The sequence below is a fragment of the Leptidea sinapis genome, chromosome 30 (genome assembly GCF_905404315.1).
Source record: "Leptidea sinapis chromosome 30, ilLepSina1.1, whole genome shotgun sequence".
NCBI lineage: Eukaryota > Metazoa > Arthropoda > Insecta > Lepidoptera > Pieridae > Leptidea > Leptidea sinapis.
This window is the reverse complement of record NC_066294.1, coordinates 755251-780772: the sequence shown is the minus strand read 5'-3', so window position 1 is coordinate 780772 and position 25522 is coordinate 755251. Positions and strand designations below refer to the sequence as shown.

General features: G+C 34.4%; 1 protein-coding gene and 1 long non-coding RNA gene across 2 annotated transcripts in view; both read left to right on the top strand.

Moving 5' to 3' along the window:
• Nucleotides 1–23124, top strand: part of LOC126973817 (uncharacterized) — a 143088-nt gene extending 119964 nt beyond the window's left edge. The window contains exons 2-7 of the mRNA XM_050821158.1: nucleotides 17021–17396; nucleotides 18670–18842; nucleotides 18982–19592; nucleotides 20241–21771; nucleotides 21848–21962; nucleotides 22192–23124. Coding sequence (XP_050677115.1) covers nucleotides 17021–17396; nucleotides 18670–18842; nucleotides 18982–19592; nucleotides 20241–21771; nucleotides 21848–21962; nucleotides 22192–22318 — 2933 coding nt within the window. The 3' untranslated portion in view covers nucleotides 22319–23124. The remainder of the gene's footprint in view (nucleotides 1–17020; nucleotides 17397–18669; nucleotides 18843–18981; nucleotides 19593–20240; nucleotides 21772–21847; nucleotides 21963–22191) is intronic.
• Nucleotides 1–25522, top strand: part of LOC126973838 (uncharacterized) — a 453438-nt gene that overhangs the window by 376365 nt on the left and 51551 nt on the right. The window lies entirely within an intron of this gene.

The following is a 25522-nucleotide window of genomic DNA, read 5'->3' as shown; positions in this document are numbered from 1 at the left end:
CTCAGCTGATAATAAAACACGATCCATGTGGAAAATAATAAAAAATGAAACAAATAAAAGTACTATAAGAATAAAGCAAAACATAACTCTTAAATCTTCAGAGAATAATATTATAGTAGATCCGAAAATTATTGCTAAATACATTTAAGGCGCTATAGTCCTAAAAAGTAACATTTTTAAAAATCTACTTAAAATACTTCTACAAATACTACGGTTCCAATTTTTTGACATATTTATCTTCATTTCTTTATCTAAATTATCGCTCTTTCGAAAACACGATTACGAAAAAAAATCTAGATAGATTTATTTTTTGAAAAATAGTCTTTTTTATTTGAATTGTTTATATTATCATAAAACTATGATAGCTATAAACTCAAAACTTATTTTATTCGATAGTTTATTAGTATTTATAATCTGTGGGATTTATCAATACGCTTTATGAATTATTTTATATTAATTTTTTTCGTAATAAACCAAACGCGACGCCTTGGTTGCATGTTCGCTCAAGCCAGCAGTACGCCCGTGACCACTGTCAAGGAAGGTTTTGTGTTCGTGTCTCTCGGGCTCACATTACGTAAGATTTTAGCAAACAAGGACAAAGCGGGAATCATAGTAAAAAAATAATGATGATGCGACAGCGTATTTGTTGAAATATATAGGTAAATGTAAGTCGGAAAGTACTAAAATAAAATTTACGTAATATTATTTTGAATATTATGCCACGCGGGATTTTTGTATATATGTACTTTAGGGTAGTTAGATAAATCCAAGATGACCGCCGCACAAAATTATGATTTCAGCAATATGGATATCGTGTCCGAGGTTCTCGAGGGTGCAGATAACGATTTTGTGATCATATTTGAAATCCAACATGGCCGCCGCACAAAATTATGATTTCAGCAATATAGATATCGTGTCCGAGGTTCTCGAGGGTGCAGAGAACGATTGTGTGATCATATTTGAAATCCAAGATGGCCGCCGCACAAAATTATGATTTCAGCAATATGGATATCGTGTCCGAGGTTCTCGAGGGTGCAGATAACGATTTTGTGATCATTTTTGAAATCCAAGATGGCCGCCGCACAAAATTATGATTTCAGCAATATGGATATCGTGTCCGAGGTTCTCGAGGGTGCAGAGAACGATTCTGTGATCATTTTTGAATTCAAAGATGGCCGCCGCTCATAATTATGATTTCAGCAATATGGATATCGTGTCCGAGGTTCTCGAGGGCGCAGAGAACGATTTTGTGACCATTTTTTAAATCCAAGATGGCCGCCACACAAAATTATGATTTCAGCAATATGGATATCGAGTCCGAGGTTCTCGAGGGTGCAGAGAACGATTGTGTGATCATATTTGAAATCCAAGAGGCCGCCGCACAAAATTATGATTTCAGCAATATGGTTATCGTGTCCGAGGTTTTCGAGGGTGCAGAGAACGATTCTGTGATCATTTTTGAATTCAAAGATGGCCGCCGCTCATAATTATGATTTCAGCAATATGGATATCGTGCCCGAGGTTCTCGAGAGTGCAGAGAACGATTCTGTGATCATTTTTGAATTCAAAGATGGCCGCCGCTCATGGATACCGTATCCGAGGTTCTCGAGGGTGTCGAGGACGAATTTTGAGCGGTGGCCATCTTGGATTCCAAAAATGATCCCAAAATCGTTCACTGCACCCTCGAGAAACTCGGACACGATATCCAAATAGCTGAAATCATAATTTTGTGCGGCGGCCATCTTGGATTTCAAATATGATCACACAATCGTTCTCTGCACACTCGAGAACCTCGGACACGATATCCATATTGCTGAAATCATAATTAAGTGCGGCGGCCATCTTGGATTTCAAAAATGATCACACAATCGTTCTCTGCACCCTCGAGAACCTCGGACACGATATCCAAATTGCTGAAATCATAATTATGAGCGGCGGCCATCTTTGAATTCAAAAATGATCACAGAATCGTTCTCTGCACCCTCGAGAACCTCGGACACGATATCCATATTGCTGAAATCATAATTTTGTGTGGTGGCCATCTTGGATTTCAAATATGATCACACAATCGTTCTCTGCACCCTCGAGAACCTCGGACACGATATCCATATTGCTGAAATCATAATTTTGTGTGGCGGCCATCTTGGATTTAAAAAATGATCACAAAATCGTTCTCTGCACCCTCGAGAACCTCGGACACGATATCCATATTGCTGAAATCATAATTATGAGCGGCGGCCATCTTTGAATTCAAAAATGATCACAGAATCGTTCTCTGCACCCTCGAGAACCTCGGACACGATGTCCATATTGCTGAAATCATAATTTTGTGCGGCGGCCATCTTGGATTTCAAAAATGATCACAGAATCGTTCTCTGCACCCTCGAGAACCTCGGACACGATATCCATATTGCTGAAATCATAATTTTGTGCGGCGGCCATCTTGGATTTCAAAAATGATCACAAAATCGTTATCTGCACCCTCGAGAACCTCGGACACGATATCCATATTGCTGAAATCATAATTTTGTGCGGCGGCCATCTTGGATTTCAAATATGATCCCAAATTAGTTCTCTGCACCTTCGAGCATCTCGGATACGATATCCATAATGTTGAAATCATAATTTTGCGCGAAATATAACATTTCTCTCATACGTTGATAAAAAAGATTTACTTCAAAAATGCATAAAAAATATTATCACAGTAATTCCGTACTCTTGCACAACTGTAAGTTTTAAAAAATATTACGCGGTCCTTCTGGGTCGGCGGTCGTTGACCCGCATCGCTCGGTTCGTTCTCAGCCATGCCCGACGCCCGTGTCCATGCGTACCTATCGGATCTAACGTTCGCGCAATTTTTACCTAAAGTGTTGGGAAAACCTCGCCTTAATAGTTTCTCTTTATCCATCTCATCAAGCCCTAAAGTAAAAAACGACAATATAGCTATAAATTCTAATAAATTAATTAATCAATTGTTATTTCTAAATTCGTTTGAACCCAAAGACATCTTTAACATAATAAATAATCTTAAGAATAAAAACTCTTTCGGAATAGATGAAATCCCCCCTTTTTTAATAAAAAAATGTGCTGATATTTTAACCTACCCGTACACTAAACTTATTGATCAATCATTCTGTGAAGGATTATTTCCGGACGATCTAAAGATATCCATAATAAAACCAGTATATAAGAAAGGAAACACATCTGATGTAAACAATTACCGACCTATTGCCCTTCTTCCTACATCAGCGAAGACATTTGAATCTGCAATGGCTATACGCCTAAGTAGTTTTCTGGAAAAATATAATATCCTAAATGAAAGTCAACATGGTTTCAGGAAAAACCATTCCACAACTTTAGCGATATACAAATACATACAAAAAATATTTGATTCAATTAATAATAAAAAATATTCAGTTGGCCTACTGCTTGACATGAGCAAAGCATACGATAGAGTCTCTTATGATATCTTACTAGAAAAATTATTTCTCTCAGGAATTCGAGGAATTGCCCACAAATGGTTCAAATCTTACCTTAATAATCGTTTTCAATATGTGGAAATAGAAAATACTAACTTCGAGACTGGAAAGATAGACCACATAAGATCTAATAAAGCTCACTTATCAGGATTGATTCCACAGGGCAGTGTGTTGGGTTGTATATTGTTTCTCATATACATAAATGATCTTCCTAACTTAATAGACGATGATTGTACTCTTTTTGCTGATGACATTTCTATTTTGATCCCATGCTCTAATTTAAAAGAACTAGAAGAAAAATTAAATATTACAATGGACAAAATCTTTTATTGGCTAAATAATAATAATCTTGAACTTAATATTAATAAACCTAAAATTATACCTTTTAAACCTTATCAAAAATCCCCCTTCAATATATCTTATTCTTACAAAAATTCACAACTTGAAACAGTTGACACAGCTACACTACTGGGAATTGATTTACACTCACACTTGACATGGAAGCCATATCTACAGAAATTAAAAAGCAAAATGTCATCTTTTACTAATGCTCTTTACCAACTAAAACGCGTAACAGATTTCAAATCTGCCCTTGCTGCTTATTATGCATATGCACATTCTAGATCATCATATGGAATATTAATATGGGGAAACTGTTGTGAAATAAAAGATATATTTATTCAACAGAAAAAATGTATCAGAATTTTAGAAATTATTCAGCAGATGGATTCATGTAGACCATATTTTATTAAACACAAAATTTTAACTCTTACTTCAATTTACATCGTAGAAGCATGTAAATTTGTTAAAAACATTCGGACTTATACTCAACACTACCAAATAACAAGCGAAATAATAGAAATTTATTAAAGTATATCCTTTCCATTAAAAAAAGAATCATCGCAATCGTTTGGCCCGATATTCGATAGTCAGATCTGGACCAGACGGGAAGCACCAGCTTTCAAATAAAAAAAGAATTATCAAAATCGGTTTACCCAGTCGAAAGTTTTGAGGTAACAAACATAAAAAACGGAACATACCGACGAATTGAGAACCTCCTCCTTTTTCGAAGTCGGTTATAAATAAGGGACGAGACGAGCAGGACGTTCAGCTGATGGTAATTGATACGCCCTAACCAGTACAATGCTGTGCCGCAAGGATTCTTAAATAACCCAAAAACTCTGCGCGGCACTGCAATTGCTCGTCACCTTGAGACACAAGTTGTCAAGCCTCATGGTTGTTCTCATCAGTTGGTTGACACCGACTCGCATAATTTTACAAGTGAAAAAGTAACCTTGGTTTATTACAACAATACGCGGGAAAACAGCCCAACGGGCCCAATTTAATAATATTTCTTAGTAGTAATATTTACCTAGCTCTTAAAGCATAAGACGTTTTCGACATCGAAGAAGTAAAAGTAGAATGAATACAAAATCCAATCGAATCTGTAAGATAGCGCTAACGGGATGCAGCGGTCGTACTCGGAAATATTAATGCATTCCGATATTGAATGCAATCTTCGCACTCAGCTATTCTCTCGGGTAAGTGAGGGATTCATTACTATAATAGCTTGCTGAACTTTACAGACTCTTGGGGTATCTAAGAATACATTAGTTATGGATGTCGTCGTTATTTTGAATTAAATTTGACTTCGTACAGAATTTATGAGGCACAGTCAATAGAATATTAATATTGATCTGATGGTTATCGCATGTGGATACTCGGATTTGTTACATTGTGTGATTTCTAGTGGACCTAATAAAAATAATGTACCTGTCAACTCCATTATATATTACAATTGATATCAAGCACCGTGTGCTTTATACAATAATGTATATCTTTTATTAATGACAGAATTCCAAATTTAAGCGTATTGAAAATTATTTTCTATTTTTTAGTTCTGTTTTGTATTAAAGGAAGTTTTTTAGCATAACAACAATAGCAGAAGTTCACTTACAAAACTGTACACGTTACAATTCAAATGGGTAATCATTAGACAACCCCTATAGCCCTGTGGTTAGTGTGCCTGCCTACTTAGCTGGAGGTCCCGGGTTCGAATCCCGGTAGGTGCAATAATTTATATGATGAATATGAATGTTTGTTTCCGAGTCATGGATGTTTATTTGTATTTATGTATGTTTAAGTAAGTTTATTGTATTAAATATATCGTTTTCTTGCACCCATAGTACAGGCTATGCCTAGTTTGAGAATAGATAATTTGTATATAAGTATAATTATTACAAATTAGATAAGTTCGAGTGATAGTAATACTATACTGTCCTGCAATCTATCAAAATCTCTGTTTCCCTGAAATTCAATAATTGAAGGTTTCTGTATTATAATGTTGACTATCTTAAGCTAAGCTGAAATTCTGACGCGCTATTATAATATATATAAGATACAATATATATTACAATAATCGAGTGCAAAATTCAAAGTAATTAACATCTTAACTGTTGCCTCTCAATATATTCATGATAATGTTATGTATGCTCATACACACATAAGTGAATTTAGATTATTAGAAACTGTCATAACCAAAATGTTAACACAAGGAAAAAGTTATTGATGTCATTTTACTGATTAGGTAACGTACTTTGGATATCAGTTTAAAGTTCTTTGACATCTGTAATAGTAACGGAATAAACCTCTGGTTATACTTAACGATACAACCTGTGTGTATTGAGTCATAAATATATTGAAATAAGTCTAGATATTTCTCACTTTTTGCTGAGAACTTCAGAAATAGATAAAGGACTATATTTACTATTTGTAGTAATGATCGTAGCTCGGATAAGTTTTATCAATTTTCATTTATATTTTGAATTAAAATTATTTCGCCTGCTATTCGGCATCTCATATAGATAATAATTTATTATATGATGTTCTTCTTATAGACTGTATTGTTAAGACTTATATCAGGATACTACTTATTGATTTATTATTATACTTACTTTTAAAATAGTAGTTATTGAGCTTTTTGCCAAGTCTTCTCAACATAAGTAGCTTTATAAGTTAGAGGTAGTGATTAAAACTGTAAGTATCGTTTAACAGTGGATTGTTGTAAACCATGTTCTCAAAGTTAAAAAATATTTTACTTTAAGAATCCAATCACAATAAAAAGAAAATATCTACAACACATCACAAAGAAATACCGAAACGAACCTCTATTGTTGAGTTAACATCATAGATTGTCCGGCACTGATTGTAAGACCACAAATACTCGCACACAATACCCAGACGTAGAGTGATTCATGCACAGATAGAGTTCGTACAACTTGTTCTACAAAAGAGGAAAGGTAAGGTTATCAGGTGGTATTTGTGAAAAATCATTGTAATACGAAGATTAAACATACGATATATATTACATTACATTCATACTTTGCTGTATGCTTAAGACAAAATTTAATTGCCTTATAAAACTAGCAAAATATATCTCGCAATCGAGTTGTCGGCCCACATTCTAGCGCTCTACAAAGCGCAGGTCCGGCCACACATGGAGTATTGCTGTCATCTCTGGTCCGGCGCACCCAAGTATCAGCTCGATCCATTTGACCGCGTGCAACGCAGAGCAGCTCGAGTTGTCGGGGACCCAGTGCTCTGTGAACGGCTGGATCACTTGGCGTTTCGTAGAGACTACGCTTCAGTGTCTTCTACCGCATTTATCACGGGTAGTGTTCCGAAGAGCTGATTAACCTGATTCCTGCCGCCGGATTCCACCTTCGCACGACACGCCACAAGTTAGGATGTCATCCCCACCATCTGGATGTGTGGCGGTCCTTCACGGTGCGGTTATCAAGGAGCTTTCTTCCTCGGACTACAAAGCTGTGGAATGAGCTTCCTTGTACGGTGTTTCTGGGGCGATACGACATGAGTACGATACGACGACACGACTTTCAAAAAAAGCGTACAACTTCCAGGCTGGCAACGTTCCTGTGATTCTTCTGGTGTTGCAAGAGAATGTGGGCGTTGACCCGTACGCTCATCCTCCTTTTTCCATAAAAAAGAAAAAAAAGTTGAGAATCAATACTACTGTGTACTTTGCATAGAACATAGGACATATACATAATACAGGATATGTAAAAAATAGATATTTGAAAGTAGGTACTCTTTAAAATAAAATTTATTATAAAATAAAACCAGGTAACCTAATCAGAATAACTAGAAAAAAATAATCATCACACCTAAAAATGATAATTAGTATATTATTGTATTTATTATTACATATCTCTTACAAACATGACTTCATGATGACGGAGGATGGATGATGGAGAAGAAAGATGTAACGTCCTTTATTGTATTTAATTGATTTTTAAAAAAATTTAGAGACCGACAGGACAGTCATGTTAAATGTTGCTTAATGCACCGAATTAATTTAAAAGTCAACAATAACAACATCAAAGATTAAATAATTTTAGAAATAATAAAATCCTAATGAATTCATGGATAAATGAATATTTATTGTACATCCATCCAGTAATATCTGAGTATTATCTTCGTTCTATCTATGCACCAGTTGTTCTCTGAGCCACAGTACTTACCTCATAATCGATCTCCGACCAGACAGCCTCATTGAATATTCCGTTCACAACGAATGCTGATTCTTTTATTTCTCTTACGTGAAAACATTTGAAGTGTTTTAATTGTATGCTGATTGGTAGTTTGACTAATAAGGATTCTTTCGTTGGATTTGAAAATCGTTTTCGACCGTTCTTAGTAGAGTAATTGATGCAATTTATCGATGTATAAACTGTTTCTTGGTATATGGTAGCGAGTTATTATCGTATCGTCGCTATTGCTGGTGATATTTCCAGCCTTGTAATGAGTCCAACATAATAAAGTAATTTTATACTACTATATAAATCTGAAGCTTCTATTTGCAATTTATGCTTTTTTGCCCCATTTAATCGTTTTATGACTGACTGATACCAATTCTATAATTTTTGAAATTTTTTCTGCCTATCATCCGTCCTTTTATAGCTCAAAAACAGCTTGTTCATTATTTTTAACTTTGTTTTAATCCATTGTCAGTTGCGTAAAAGTTACATTTTTGTAACAATAAAGTATAGTATTTAAGTTCAATAAATGTAATATAATATTGACACACTTTTACACAAATTATTTTGCCCCAAACTAGGCATAGCCTGTAACTATGGGTACAAGACAACGATATATTTAATACAATATACTTACTTAAACATACAGAAATACATATAAATATCCATGACTCGGAAACAAACATCTATATTCATCATAAAAATGATTGCACCTACCGCGATTCGAACCCGGGACCTCTAGCTTAGTAGTCAGGTTCACTAACCATTCTGCTAAATGGAAGGTAAGTAATTTTTGTTCTTTGCGTAAATAATTTCTATGAGCACATTCAAGAAAAGTCAACTTCTGTTTTGAAATACAGAGAAGCATTGCAAGCATGCATAAGGAGGTCCTGAATTTGCCTAATTATAAAAACCTACAAGATACCCTTTCGTACAAAATTCCAACACCAATAATAAATACAACATTTGCAAGTAGATTTAGCCCATTCTTACATACATATATATATATACAAAAAGGTAAATTTAAAATGTTCTATTAAAAATTGCTCGGTCCATCAGGTCAAATTTAAAATACAGAGATGGTTACACACACTCACTTATGCAGACATGGAAGCTATTCTTAAAGTGATAGCTTAGCATTCATATAATGTTTATACTTTGTAACATGATTAATCACTCACACTCACTCACACCCACCTACAAACACACACAGACACACACACACCCAGAGACACACACACACACACACATACAGAGTGCACTTTGTGACCTTACGGTTTATATTGTTAACCATAGAATGTAAATTGGTTGCCTACAGGACAGGCTACGCCTAGTGTAGGCACCAAATATGATGTAATATTATGTGATAAAGTGTCTGTATATAATAAATAAATAAATTATTGGAGACTGTGAAGGCATATTGGTTGCGCCTTTACGTACTGAGGTTGTTATCGAATCCAGTCTAATTCCAAGTAGCCCAAACAACAAAACAAAGGCGTAAATAATCATGCTAACCGACAATCAGAGATATTTTGGTCTTTTACCAAATTAGGAGTTATAGCTTCGACTTACACGGCGTCCATCGCCACGAAGGATGAGACGGCAGCATGTGTTGAACACGCTTTACAGCGTATTTAACATACCCCGGGAGGAAAAGCATTTTTTTTTATATTTGAAATGAAACTTATGGCCAGACAAAATATATTAAAATATTTAGGTCGAAATTGTTATGTAAATAACTTACTCGGGTTATTGGGAATTGTGTGTAACTTAAATAAAACACTTTTAAAGGTTTAAAACGCGTGTAATTTTAACTGTTTTGAAAATAGATTTTTGCGTAAAAGTTACATTTTTATTTTATTTTAACCAACCCACGTCGGGAACTTAGTGTGCACGTTAAGGTAAACGAGAAATTAACCGATGTCGACAACTTTAGTCTCTCGCGTCACGACATATGACGCATTGCGCATCTTAGCCCGGCAGATCTCGTTTCGTAGGGGGTTTCACTTTTACGCAAAAATCTAATGTAAAGACAGTTACAATTACACGCGTTTTAATCCTTTAAAAGTGTTTTATTTAAATGTGTAGCACTCGCGTTAATCAGAGAAAATACAAATGTATGAAACTGTTGTTTATCTAAAAAATATAAAGTAGTAATAGTAGAGAGCAAGAAAATACAATATCAAAATCTAATTAAAGCAATGCATGTAGATGTTCCTAATAGCCTTTTGCAACATATCCATTAACACTTTAGTTTAATATAATAACTAATAATTCATCATGTTATAATATTATAGGAACTTCATATAAGCATACAATACACATCACTTTGACAGCTTAATTAATTATGACTGGTTCCTCGTAACGCAACAGACACACATCCGAACGGAATAATATGTAATATTGTGCTTAATTAATATTCGTCAAATGAGTACCTACGTTTCAAATTTCCGGCTGTTGAGTATAAAATATTATGTGCTTCAACTTAAGGGAATACAAGTAATTTCCATCGGGATTCCGGTGGATTTTATTGCAATATCTCTAGTTTGCTTTGCATTTGAAAATATTCTTATGTGTGGTATCTTAAGGTTGGAACAACAGGACACTGCGAGTTTTCTATTTCTTGCATTTTTTATTTTTTTATTCAGAGCTTTATTTCCTCACATCTATATATTTAGGTATTTACTTATAAATTGAATTTATCAGTATTTCACTATTTTAAATAAAGGTACCTATTTTGTTTGTATTATTAGTTATTATTTTCGATATAAGGACCGCCTTTAGCGGTAAAAGAGCCTACTCCATTGATTCTTGTCCACATCTTTCCTGCTGTTTCTACTGTGTCATCGCTCTATCTCTTATTAGGCCTGCCTCGATTTCGTTTCCTATTCATAGAGTACCAGTTCATTACTACTTTGAACCATCTTTCGTCTTTTGTTATTTGTATATGTCCAGTCGATTTCCATTTTAAACGTAGAACAGATATGGCTAGATCTTTTGTTTTGGTTTTCTTTCTTGTTGTGATATTATTAATTTTGTCTCATAGTCTTAGCCCCATATAACTGCTCTCAATTCCTCTCTGATTTCTAGCATGTTGCGACACTAACCTGGATCGAGTGCATACACCTAAGGAATAATGAGAGGCTTACTGAAGTATGTGTATTTATAGTTAGGTCTTTCAGAGCCACAATGTGGATGAACAGCTTGCATCGTCAGGGCTGATGCTGGAAGTTGGGATTCAATCGTAGATTAAGTTGAGCTTCAGCAATTATGAAAGAAGTTGTGCGATGGGAGAGACGCGATAGAGACGAGCAAAAAGTCACGCACGTCATGTAAAGGTTACGTTAAAGTTGATCATTGCTATCCATGATTTTATAAAATTAAAATACTTGCTAAAAGAATTGATGGAACTTATACATTAAATACATTCAACACGTTATTCTACCAGGCATAGCCTGTACTATGGGTACAAGACAACGATATATTTAATACAATATACTTACTTTAACATGCATAAATACATATAAGCATCGATGGCTCTGAAACAAACATATTCACCATATGAATGATTACACCTACAGGAATTCGAACCCCTCTCTAGCCTAAAAATGTGTTCCAAAATATATGACCAAGTTACCATTAACTCGCCAGCGTGCAAAACTTTCATACATAATCATAGGCCACGATTTTTACGTTAATAAACAGATAACAAATGAAATAACTGTGTTTGTGTGTGAATGTGATAATATTTATAACAAAATATTGTGAAGAGTGGATGGAATTCCTTTTTTAGGGTTAATGCATTACATGCCCACATGGCATTCTCAATTTGGACTTGTTGGATTTCGGAATAACATCACTTTTTTGAATGTTTTGAAGGAAAGGAAAGGTATTCTTATTTTATATTATATATGCAATGCTTCGCATTCGGCATAGCCAGTGCCGGCTAGATTATGGATACCACAACGGCGCCTTTTTATTCCATGGAGGATTAATGTGTAAACATTATTCTGTTTCGGTCTGAAGGGCGCCGCTAAGGAGGGAAGTTAGTGAAATTACTAGGCGTATGAGATAGTTTTTCAAGAATCCTGAGCGGCTCAGCATTGTAATGGACAGGGCGTATCAATTACCATAAGCTGAACGTCCTGCTCTTCTCGTCCCTTATTGCAAAAAAAAAACATTGGCTTATAAAACTAAATGATCACTCTTAAACTCTGTATAGTGTTCAATTTATAACAGTCACAGCAATGTTAGATTCACGCAATATTCAGCAAACTGAATACCACAACCATCGACTGTAGTAGGTATATACCGTTATATCTTTAATTGTGATGAATATAGAGTTCACAATAGCGTGTCGCAGATTTCAATGACTCTTGTGGTTTGTTTTGACTGCAACAATCACGGTGATATAATACGTGCGTTATGATTCAATGGTTTTATTTATTTTGTTCGTTGTAGCTTGAAATTTTTCGGTTGGGATGTTTTGTTACAAAATAGGATAAACTTGTTTTTTATAATATTTCGTCTGAATTCTGACGTGTGTGTATTAAGGCAGTTACTAGAACTCTGAACTGTGTATAGGATGGAGATGGCTCGTACCGTAGGACATATAGAATATCAGGAGGAGGGCTAACGGAAAATGATGACGTCTGAAGAAAATTGGTTGTTACTTTAAGTATAAATATATGCTGTAAGGTATACATATAAATGATTGCGAAACTGAAGTGGCAGCGGGCAGGGCACGTAGCTCGGCGGACAGATGACCGTTGGAGCAGTAAGGTCCTCGAATGGCGACCACGTACCGGAAGGCGTAGTGTTGGTAGGCCCCCCACAACATGGACTGACGATCTGGTCAAGATCGCCGGAATACGTTAGATGAGGGCAGCGCAGGACCGATCGTCATGGAAATCTTTGGGGGAGGCCTTTGTCCAGCAGTGGACGTCTTCCCGCTGATGATGATATATATAATATACCACACAGCATATAAATGTATTACGCATTTAATAGGTATTATGGTCGTGCCAAATTATTACTCAGCGAAAGAAGAAATAATTATTAACCTAAAATCTAAAAATAAAATTCGTGAGTCTGTTGTGGCCGGGGATTTAGCAGTTACTTGCTGCTACTTACAATTTTGTCTTTGTAATTAAGGACTTGACACATTATGTTAACAAAAAACTAAACAGGTTTTACGTTTTCCTACAAAGAGTGTTAGTAATATTATCTACACCAATGCTTTAAACCCTTTATTAAAGATTCTAAAACAGTTAGCTTATTGCCAACATTAAAACACCCAATGTCCTTATAACCATTACATTCTCCAAACGAGTGTTGTAATGAAATTCAGTACAACATCATATCATCCGTTTTAATAATAACACTCCTTTGGATGATATTAAGGTTACTAGGACTGGCTTTTTAAATATTATCAGTAAGCTAAATGTTTCAGAATCTTTTATAGAGGTTTCCATTTTATACGTGTATGTAACTGATATTATGATATATAATTTAACTGATTTATACTATTGATAATTAGGTATTAAAACACTTATGTGATACTATTATCACCCACATAGTTGCATACATAACAATTAATCCATATTATAAGTTAACTTATGTTTTTATTCATTAAGCATAAACAAGTTGTCATTTAAACGTTGTCAACTTGTTCAGGTGTACATACAATATCTCCTGTAGAATCCTTTCACTTTGCGTAGTGTTTTATGAATACGGCTCTAATGAAAGCTTCCTGTTTACAGCAGATTTATGGACTTTACCTATATTATGAATAATACCACTTTACATACTTTCCTAGCAAAATAAAGATATTTGTAAATTGTAATTATATTTTAGATGGATAATTTCTTTCACTAAACATCTAAAACAATCTGGTACTATGAGAAACATTGTATCAATGTATTATTACTTCAATAGTGATGATCTAGGGAATCATCTAGTTACAAAGTGATATTTTACGTTCAGGAGAGATGTCGTTACAGTTTTGTCAGTTGTCGGTAACTGAGGGCTAATGTATTCCAGGAAGTTATCGTGGGCGGCTCTCTGAGGAAATCCTCAGAGAGCCGTATGTTAGCGAACCTCTCAAGTGTTTTGAGGTCGCAGGGCTGTCTACCTTCTATTTTCTCTTATTAATAATTAAATAAAATTTTAATGGCTGAATTGTATGTTAAAAACAAGTTAAGTTTGCGCTTCAAAACAATAATGGAATTTTCATTTTAACAAAATATCGGTAAATTATAATACATTAAATCCATATAGCTTTCCAAGTCTGCATATATTACTCGTGACTATAACTTTAATTGGAAACTTGTAGAGTTACTTATTCGTAAGTCAATCATGAAACAATGATCGAAATTTTATTTACTCTTTCTATTGTGGCTTGTGCGGAAGCCACATACAATTTACCCAATATCAAAGTAATGAACTGCCTAGTGAAACTCCCTAAGAAAAAATCGATTCACTCGATTGTATGAATCGTGCAGTCATTGATAGATTGACAGATGACGGCTTTAATCTTGTAAAAAACGGAGATAGCCGAAATTCACTACGTCTTAAGCAACGGTTCCCTTTCAAACGAAGCCGGATTAGACGTCGTGGCCAATCGCGATACTGTAATTACAACTATTTCAAACTTATGTCAAATGATGCAGTCATTTGACGTTTGTTTGAATTTGACGTTTCATATTAAACTAAATTTCATTTTTTACTTAGGCAGTTCCGCCTATTATAACGTAGTATTTACATCCTCTTTGGTAATGAAGAAGTTAGGCGTGTATGAAAATTCCAGTTTTTTTGTGATCATCAATTATGAACACCTGTCATGACGACGCGTCCTTGTACAAAGAGAAAATAACTTGAAGAAGCTCCCTCCGGCGTCGGCGAACCTTTAAATCTGTCATAGGTGTCATTGTGAAGTTTAGCGCTATTTGTTGCCTCGTAGGAGGTACTTGCTGTAGACGGATGGAATTTACTGAGTGTCCTCTTATTTTGTGCAAATACCACCTCCGAGGCAACAAATGGCGCTAACTTCATAATTACAACTATGACAAACACTATCTCCAGCCAATCGCAGTCCCCTGAATATCCGCTTCTGTTTGCGTTCACTTAACATCGGGTTAAATAAAGAAATTATAAAAACATTTTTATAATTTTTTAATTATAGCTTTTACGCAAATACCTAATATAAAAAGTTCAGTTACAGCTACCCTCATTTTAATCCTTTAAAAAGTACTTTACTTAAATGCGTAACACTCACATTAATCAAAGAAAATACTATATTTATGTTTTTTTAGCGGTCTAAACCCACGAAAAAGCCGAATTAAAATAGTGTTCCGAAGAGCTGTTTAACCTGTTTCCTGCCGCCGAATTCCACCTTCGCACGACACGCCACAAATTAGTATATAATCCTCACCATCTGGATGTGTGGCGGTCCTGCACAGTGCGGTTTTCAAGGAGCTTTCTTCCACGTACTACAAAGCTTTGGAATGAGCTTCCTTGTGCAGTGTTTCCGGGACGATACGACATGGGTACCTTCAAAAAAAGCGCGTACACCTTCCTTAAAGGCCGGCAACGCTCCTGTGATTCCTCTGGTGTTGCAAGAGATTGTGGGCGGCGGTGATCACTTAACAACAGGTGACCCGTACGCTCGTTTGTCCTCCTATTCCATAAAAAAAAATCCCAGGAATGTTACACGTCGTGAGCAGAGCATCCGCGTCGGTAGCAGTAGTTTGGTGTTTCAAATGATTATGCCAAAAGAAACATTAAAATAGGTTCAGCCGATTCTGAATATTTGCTGGACGATCTGTTTTATGTTCAAAATTGATTTTGATTTGTTTGGTTGTTGATGTGGAACTTTGGGACTCTTAACATTTCGAGAAAACATCTCAAACCGACATGCATTTGGAAATTCAATTCAAACAGACATTGAAAATTCAAATAGAATTGGAGTCTGACTTATACGAGTAGTCACCGTCTATTAGTGTACTGTAGCAACATATTAGCACTGCTCTTACTTAAATTATGTGACTGAAATCATAATAACAATAGAAGCACGTTGTTTTGTTTAGACAATAAATAATTAATAAGTAAAATTTTCTGTAGTACAGTCTTCGTTATATTAAGTAGGTAAGCTTGGTTCTGCGGAGCGGATCGCTACACGTTGTGACGTCACGCTGCAAACTTTAAAAGTGGAGGGATCGGGCCTGTGAATGGGCGGGACGTTTTGAAGGCATGAAATAAAAGTTACTGTAACTTTAAAACTGTTTGCTTGATTTTATAGAAACAAAAACTCTTACTGTGCAATTAATAAAAGCGAAGTAAAGTTATTCCAAGTAAAATACCTTTTGTCTTTATCTTAGGTATCTTTGTTACTACAGAATTACATAACCGGGATGTAATTTTAAACTTGGAGTAAGTTTACACAGCGTTTATTAATAAGACAGCTATAGTATCTTTCTAGGTATAATAATGGTGAGTGAGTACAGCCTGTCCGTTTCAAATCAGGGGTGGTCAGGATTATTGCAAACCAAAAATTCAGAGAGTCACCGCAATTGTGCCAATCAGTTTGAGATATAATAATAATAATATTGACACACTTTTTACACAAATCATTATCTTCCCCCAAATTAAGCATATAGCCTGTGTTATGGGTTGCAAGACAACGATATACTTAATACAATATACTTACTTAAACATACATAAATACATTTAAACATACATAAATACGTATAAGTTGTAAAGTCTCTTCATCCCAGTAATAACACTAACTACGGCTCTTGAAGCTGAACTACAATATTGCTTGCATTTTAGCCTAGCCATCCTGTGCAAGCCTCCTACAAACACAGATATAAGCAATAAAGACTTTTAGTTAATGTGATATAGATTACATCAAAATATTGAGTTCTACAAAAATAATTAATAAGTTATTAATATAATTTTAATCAATAAATATTTTTTTGTTTGCAGATTGTCTCCACCTTCAGCTGTATCGGGATCCAAAAGATCGCTACAAAAAGGGACAGACTAAGGCTTCGCTTTCGCTCCAACAGTTTCTTGGCTTCGAGTCAGGGTTCACCCTCGACAAAGAATCCAACACGATAGCGATCATATGCCAAGACGTCATTGTTGTCCTCGCTTTCGAGAGTAGAGAGAGGCTGATATCGTGGCAAGTGAAGGTTGGAAGTCAGCTCGGAACGTCCAAGCAGTTCCTGGTGATGGTCAATAATGCATCAAAAAAGCTACTGGCGGGTCCAGCGAGATTACATCTTCAGAACAGGAGGTTTACGTTAACGAGCGGTATTCCTCCTCGGGTGCTTGGTTTGTGGGAGCTCGCACATCTAAGGTAAGTATAGCTACCTCATTGATGAAACATTTCAAGTTCCTTGTAATCGCATAACTAAGGGACCATATTTTTTTATGTTGGACGTGTTACGCACCATTATGTCTGAAAAGTTAACATTAACGTTTTAAGAATGAACTAAATGACCTTAAATCATTGGGTTGGCATTCAAAATAAGTTATGATATCACTTATTCAAAGTCAAAAACAACAATCCCTTCAAAAATTTATGCCTCAGACCCGAGAAGAATGGGTGCAAGAAACTAAGGGGGCGTCTCTTTTTTATATATATATATTTTTTCAATATGTTACAGAAATAAATGTTATTCAAATAATGAACTTCGTAATAATATTATCTCATTGACATGAAATAATAAAAATTACATTATTAAATTAAAATATTTTAACATCTGCCCAAAATTTGAAAGAGTGAAAATAGCGTATAATTTAGCGACAGCAAGTAACTTGGTAATTTTTTTTTTGAACAATCATACGTAGTACATGGAACCCCCCAAATTCCAGCGAATGAGCGATAATGTAAGGAGAACTTAGCTTGTAATGGCTCTAAATACAAAGTGGAGTATTATGCACAAGCGGCTGAAGTGCCTGTTCACAATCTTTTACAAGTAAAGTATCAGTCTCGTATTATGAATGGCAAAAGCATCATTATTTAAGTTATCACTACGCATATACAACATACTAAGTCTACGAAAATGTATTTGCATTTTGGGATTGAGTTTCAAATGCACAAGTTAGATTGATTTTATATACAAATTCATTTATTTTGTAAAAACATTTTGCAATCAATGATGAAATTAAATTATATACTTTATTAATTATTATTAATTAGCTAGTTAAATTTTATTTTCCTCTCATAAATTTAATAAATTTTATTTTAGAATTCACTTTATAGAAGTTACTGAGTTGCTTTCGAGAAGGTTCAGAGTAGTACTAGATCATTAAACCAGATAAAAAAATAGAAAAATTATTTTACATTTGCATATTAACTATAATGACGGGTACTCACGATATATTATATTTTATTGCCACGTGGACAGATTGATGTACTATTAGTGTCAAGTGTATTGACACATTGGTGTCAAGAGTTTTTTCGCCGCCGCCGCAATACCGCCGCGACCACGATTCGTGCTATTGGATTGAAATATCGAGATTAATAAAATACATATCGTGAGTACCCGTCATAATAACTAATTATTTTGTTAAAGTTTCGCGATGATAAAAATTTTAAGGCATGTTTTGTTTAACTTTTGTTTCAGGCGATATGGCGTAGTGGACGGTAAATTTTGTTTCGAGGGTGGATCTCGTTGTGGTAAAGGTGAAGGATTACATATGTTGATAACAGATCAACCACAAGACATTTCTGATGCTTTTGACCAAGCTGCCCTTGGAAACATTATATCAACACCACGATCCACCTCAAGAAACATAGGTAAAAATAAAACTTATATAATATATCATAATTATATATATTAATTTGAGTAGGCTGATTTTTAATTGAACGATGAGAGATTTTTTTAAACTTTTGTATATTCTATATAATCATAAGGCAATAAAAATAATATTTTCAGGAAACGAACAGAGTAAATCACGACCACAGACACGAATGTCCGATTTGAACACTCAAAGTTTCGATCATTCCATATTAGATTCTGCGAGTGCATTATACGAGGAAAATTACTTTGGTGAAGATTGTGGTGAAAGTTCGAACTTTTGGCCTTCCAACGAAAAACGAAGTTCTGGTGAACATGAAATGAAAGAGGATTTTAATATTGTTCCTAAGGCACCGTGGGATGGTGCCGATCATGTCACTTTGGAGCGCTGTTCGAACTGTTTGTCTAAGTTTGGAGCAGTATCGAGGTCATCAACGATAGCAATATCACCTGAAAACACCTTCAACCCAGAGTGGAAAATGGAAAATGCAACAGAACCACAATTCAATGACTTGTCAAATGGTTCTGAGTATTTAAATCCACAAATGTTAAATAAGCAGGAGTCTTGCAACTGCCATGAATGTCCACCTGATCGGCCACCGAAGCCAACACAGTTTGATGTAAAGAAACCCCCAGCTCCCCTTCCACCCACATCTTATTATAGTAAGGAAAATAAGAAACCCTATTCATTTAATACAAAAGTTGGCCCTTATGAAAACTACGATGTTCCTAAGGATTTGCTTACTAAGGTCAGTATTTATCATTTATAAAGTTAGCAAACAAATTTAGAAGAACGCAAAAGAAAGTGCATATAAAACAAAATATTACAGATGTGTTGCGACAATTAAGTTTGTTAATTTGGTTTTTACTTATTATTGGTTTATTTAAATTATTGAACAATTTTACAAAGGTTGAAAATATTATAAATCAATTAATAAAATCCGCCAAAATAACGTACATATTAAATTAACAGGAAACATACATTTTTGAATTCTACGTTTTATTCTGTTTTTTTTTTTCATAAGTTTAGGAAAGGCACTTACGTGGGCAATAAGTAATCTTATACTGAGTATTGCCTTCTCCTTTTCCTCTCTGGCACTTAGATCTGGCATTCTCATTTTATTTGCCGTAGTGATTCGCACTTAATACGATTAACAAGGTAGTCAAGGCAAAACTATATAAAAAAAATAACTTTAAATTCAAAAATTGAGTAAATAACAAATGAAATTCGAAGAAAGAAACATTATAAAACATGATTTTTTATAGATTTTATTTTTGTTTGTGGCCAGTACGCACAATAATTACAATCAGGAAAATCACACCCCTTTTCTTGCGTTCCGCTTAATTTATATAATATTTTATATAAGAACTTAAAATTTTTATTTAATACTTAACAGATTGAAAGACCAGAATACTATGATACCCCAAAAAAGATCAAAAAAGTATTGACGGATGATTTATTTCAAGTAACAAAAAGTTCAACTCCAGGATCATTGGTCCTAAAGAAGCAATGTGGCTGTATATTAAAATTTGGTTCCAAAAAGAAACCTGTCGTCATTGAATGTGATGATAGTCTTAGACCTGTTGAATGTCCTTGCCAAAAAGTTACTAACTGGGCTAATAGTCTTATTGGAATTTCACACTGCAATCGAAGTGAAAGTTCTGAAAAAGTGACTTGTGATCCCACCCAAAATAAAAATAATGAAAGAAAAGCTCTTTATGCAACTGTTGACATAACAAAAAAGAGCAACCGACAAAGTTCAGTGACGGAACAACCCACTTCAAGTAATTCAGATATCAGTTTTTCAAATTATCAAAATTTACAAGTGAATGAAGATAAAGAATTGGATACCTATGGTAACTACGAGAATTTAGAATTTGCCCTTTCATTAGAATATTATGAAAATGCAAAAGATTTACTAATGAAAGCCGGTGTAACTAAAAATGAATTAGATGCACTCAGTGCAAATCTCAACATTGTGGCGGAGGAATTGCCACTTCTTCCGAAAAAAATAAAGAAATGTACGAAGTGTGGACATTCTCCAAGACCCATAGATATTTGTCAAGACTATAAGAACAAAAGTGATGAATATTTACTAATGGAGCCAAATAAAGATTCCAAGGTAGAAAATATCCACCCAGCAACTAGATCAATTTCTGGCTACACTCCAATGTCTCCTAATCCTAATTGGTCACAGAGCTTAAAACACCCAATCCATAAAATGCGACGTACAGATATTGAAAAATCTCACAGTATACCTTCACTAAATGACAACATAACTAGTGCTAATGATGGTACCAATCTATGTAACAGCAACAAAGAAGCAATGCAGAAACGGTCAAGTTCAGTAGACTCTGCTCCACTGGTAGAAGATTTAAAAGAATTTGACAGTAACGCAGGAAGTCATGTCACTTCTTCCCTGGAGACATTAAGAAACTTAGTGTTGAATAACAGATTAGATTCACCTTGTGATAATGATCCCGACTGCTATGACTGCTGCAAATCTTCCGATTCAGAAAATAAAACTTCAGACGAAAGCTATCTAAAAGACAACATACCACATTTAAGAAATAAACTAATGGATAATGCTCAAATTAAAAGATCGTCAAGTGTCCCTTGTAAAGGAGGCAACAGAGATTCATCCAGTTCCAACGATTCTGGTGTATCAAGTTGTTCTTTGAAACATGGTCGTGACGTGCCATTATATGAAATGCCTATAACATCGGGCAATTCAAGATATCAATATTTCACACAGAAAAGGTTGCGTGGCAATTTGTTGGGGTGTCTTCATGGATCATTACCAAGAAAGTCCAAATCATCGGATCCTTTACGTGATATGTCAATACAAATTCATAAAGCAAACGTACATGCTAAATCTTCATCTGCTGAAGCCGAAGTACCTGTATTGCCACCGAAGCCCTTTAAAGGTTGTTGTTTTTTAAACCTTTAATTAATTAAAAACCATTAGGCATCTTCTATAGTCATTATGTGTAATGTTCACAGGTGTAATGGATACACATAGTACATCAAGTGGCACATCTGATATGTCTGACTACATTGAAACACTTTCTCTTACATCGTCCCAGTCTTCTTCAGACACGCCTGCGTCAGCTATGAGGTAAGCTTAAGTCACAACCGTTATTACCATCACCATTTATTTATTGACAACAGTAAATAGTTTGGATATTGTATCTTTTTCATAAAGCTTTAACTTTCCTATTGTTTTAACTTCACTTTTACTTGAAACAACAAAGACATACACATAATTTACCACGACAATTAAGCCATACAGCATTTTGTTCCCGCATAGAAAATCTATTAACTTTAAGTAAATAACTTTATTTCAGATTCAGTCGACAGCCCATGAGCACATTGCGGCCACGTTCGGGCAAAGAGTACCACAACATTGATCCCGTCATAACCTCCATGTACAAGAATGGCAAAGACCTCGCCAACTATACTAACCTACCGTAAAATATTCCTATTTAAAAATAATCTGAGACTATATTAATAGATATTAACATAAGACTGTTACAGTGGATTTTTTTTCCATTTTATTGTTTTTGTTTGAACTGTTAGATTTTGTATTTTTATACAAATAAATCCAGGCTAATTAGTTATTTCATACACAGTGTTAGAAATTAGTTGTTTTTGCATTTTTTACACTAAACGAAAATATGTGAAATATATACTATCAAACATTAATTTTGAACATAACTGTCATTATTGTAACCACCACAAAACGTAATAAATAGCATTTATTTATTAGAAATTTACGAGACTGATGAATATAATTAGATTGTTTTAATCATATTAATACAAATAATCTATAGGCAGTTTGAGTATAACCTTTTCGAACTTTGTGTTTAATTTAATGATCACACAAAATTTTGATTTAAGATGTATAAATTTGTATAAAATGTAAAAATTAGTATTACATGACAACAACGATTGCTGAATACCAAATATTATTTTGAATGTAGTACTTAGTTTATTAATTTATTATTTTAAGTTGTATTGAGCGTTTGTTTTATCATTCTTAATCTATCCGATTTTAATAAACTAAAAAATATTTAGCAAATGTTATCATATTGATAAACATTGAACAGGGATAGGCCCTTCCTAATATATTATTAGAAATGAAACTGGCCCTGAGCATATTTTATCCTCCAATCTATATTCGATACGTTTCCGATTAGTAATATTATTCCAGTTATACTTAATAATTATGTATGAGAGTAGAAGTTAATCTGAAATTAATGTATCCGTAACATCGCATTATTCATAGATGGGTGGAACACGTTCGTATTATCCAGATATTAGAATACATGTTACACAATTATCATTATTAAAAAAAAGTGCTAATTTTCAACCTTATATCATTGTAATTCATTAAAAGATTAACGTCAAACTCATGTAATTATACTACTTTATAGGTCAGCCATCAACGATTCGTGATTTTGGCTAAACTTAGCGTCGCGGGAAGACTTACAAATAGACGTAATATGTGTTCCCAATAACACGTCCTATAATATTTAATAATGATGGCTCTTTGTCTCTCTGAAAGTTATTTATTAAGTGTCAGTAATACCACCTGAAAAAAAAATCTAGTAGCACCCAGAGTCCAGACGTAAAGAAGATTAAAACAATCCCAGCGCTGATCAAACATTACCCTCTATTAATAGCCAGATACTAATAAAGCTTGAATATGGGGTTTTATGTAATTGTAACAGATTACCCACCAGTTGCAGAAAGCATCCTTAAAGTTAAGCTTCCATCAAATATAATAAATGTAATCACTTTCTTTTTCATTTTGACAATCAAAGATAGCATGTGATACAACGAAACATTCACTTTAAATATGCCTTCTGCAACTGGCGGTAACTGAGACACTTATAATTAAGTAAGGCAGAAGCATATCTCTCTTCTATTTTATTTGTCACGTGCCATTACTAATTAATTTGTTTGTGTAGCTAATAAACAAATCAATGGTAAGAATCTACTAGACTCTTTGAAGTATACCGGATTCAAAGTAATTGAAACTATAAAACAATGTTAGCTGATAATATAAGTGTAACGTTACATATCCGTAGTGATCTCGCTAGCGTCCCATCTGATAATCGTAACTCCATGTCGTGTACATTATCTGTATGTACTGTTCGTGCGTTACTGTCAATAAACAATACATTTGGAACAATGTTGTTTTATTTTCACATTCACATGATATTTATTTATTTATTATAGTAATCAACAGCATACACAACAATTATTTTTACAATCATAATCTAGGTTTAACATAAAGCCACAAAGGTTACATACATTTTTAATTATAAAATGAAATCATAATATATTAGCAGAATAGACTTAAAAATCATATAATGCGTGCGCGCGTGTATGTTTGTGTGTATGTGTGTGTAAAAGAGAGAGAGAGAGAGAAAATTGGAGTGTGTGAGTACTGCGAGTACTATTGTTACAATTTTACGATGATGTTTTATTATTTAAGTTTTTAACTTAATTTTTGTAAGTGAAATACATCAAATTCAGCGTACTGTTTATTATAAGTTTATCACGGAATTATCGAATTTCGGGCAAAATTTGTATGAGATTTGGGACCATGCAAATGGCTCATGTGACGCGATCTTAAAGATTTAGTGAAAAGGCTGACAGTAGACTAAGACAGTCAATCGAGCCACTAAAAATTTCTTACAGTAGTAACATGTCACTTTGATTCCTTCTTTGTTCAGATATTTAGTGTGTCGATACCATAGTGAGAATACACTTCCTCATAACTGTTGAATTCTTTAAAATCTTTAAAATTGAAGTATTTAATAAACTGTCTCTGTATGGTTCAAGCCTTTTGATATTGTATATTGGGGTGACCAGACATTATATGCATATTCAGGAATACACCGGACATACGCAAAGTAAAGTGCGTTTACACATTCCAGATTACTGAAGGAAAGGGGTACTTGTTTTATGAAACCCAGTTGTCTGAAGGCTCTATTTGCTACATTATCAACGTACTCATTCATTGAAAACTTAGTATCGATTTGGATTGAACGGCAGTCAGTCTGGGTATGCACGTTTCGTTAATTTTGTAGTCAAATTCAATTGGATTTTTTTTACGAGTCAGAGTAATATGATTGCACTTTTTAACATTAACTATGATTCTGTTCCTTGCGTAGTATTCTGTCAAGGCATTTTGGTCATGTTGTAGTCTAAGACAATCTTCAAGTGAACGTATTTTGACATTTTTTTTTTGTCGTCAGCGAACATTAAATACTGTGCAAGGTGGAAGAACCTTCCAATATCAAATAGATAAGCGTTATATAAAACCAAACCTAAGATAGACCCCTGTGGTACTCCTGAGGGTATTATTACAAAGTCACTTCTAGCTAGCTAGTTGAATGAACGCATGAAGTAAACCTCCGAAGCAAGCTCCAATTTACACCTAGCACGCTTAGTTTTTGATGTAGGATTACATGATCTTCTCGGCCAAATGCTTATTCGAAATCCGTGTAGATCACATCCACTTGATATTTCTCGTCCATGCTCTGTGATACGTAATCCGTAAAAACAGCTAAATTTGAAAACTTTGAAAAAACTGAAAAAAAAAATTATTTATGGTATTAATTATTAATTATGGTAGAATGGAACTCACTCATAGGACCTCGTCCA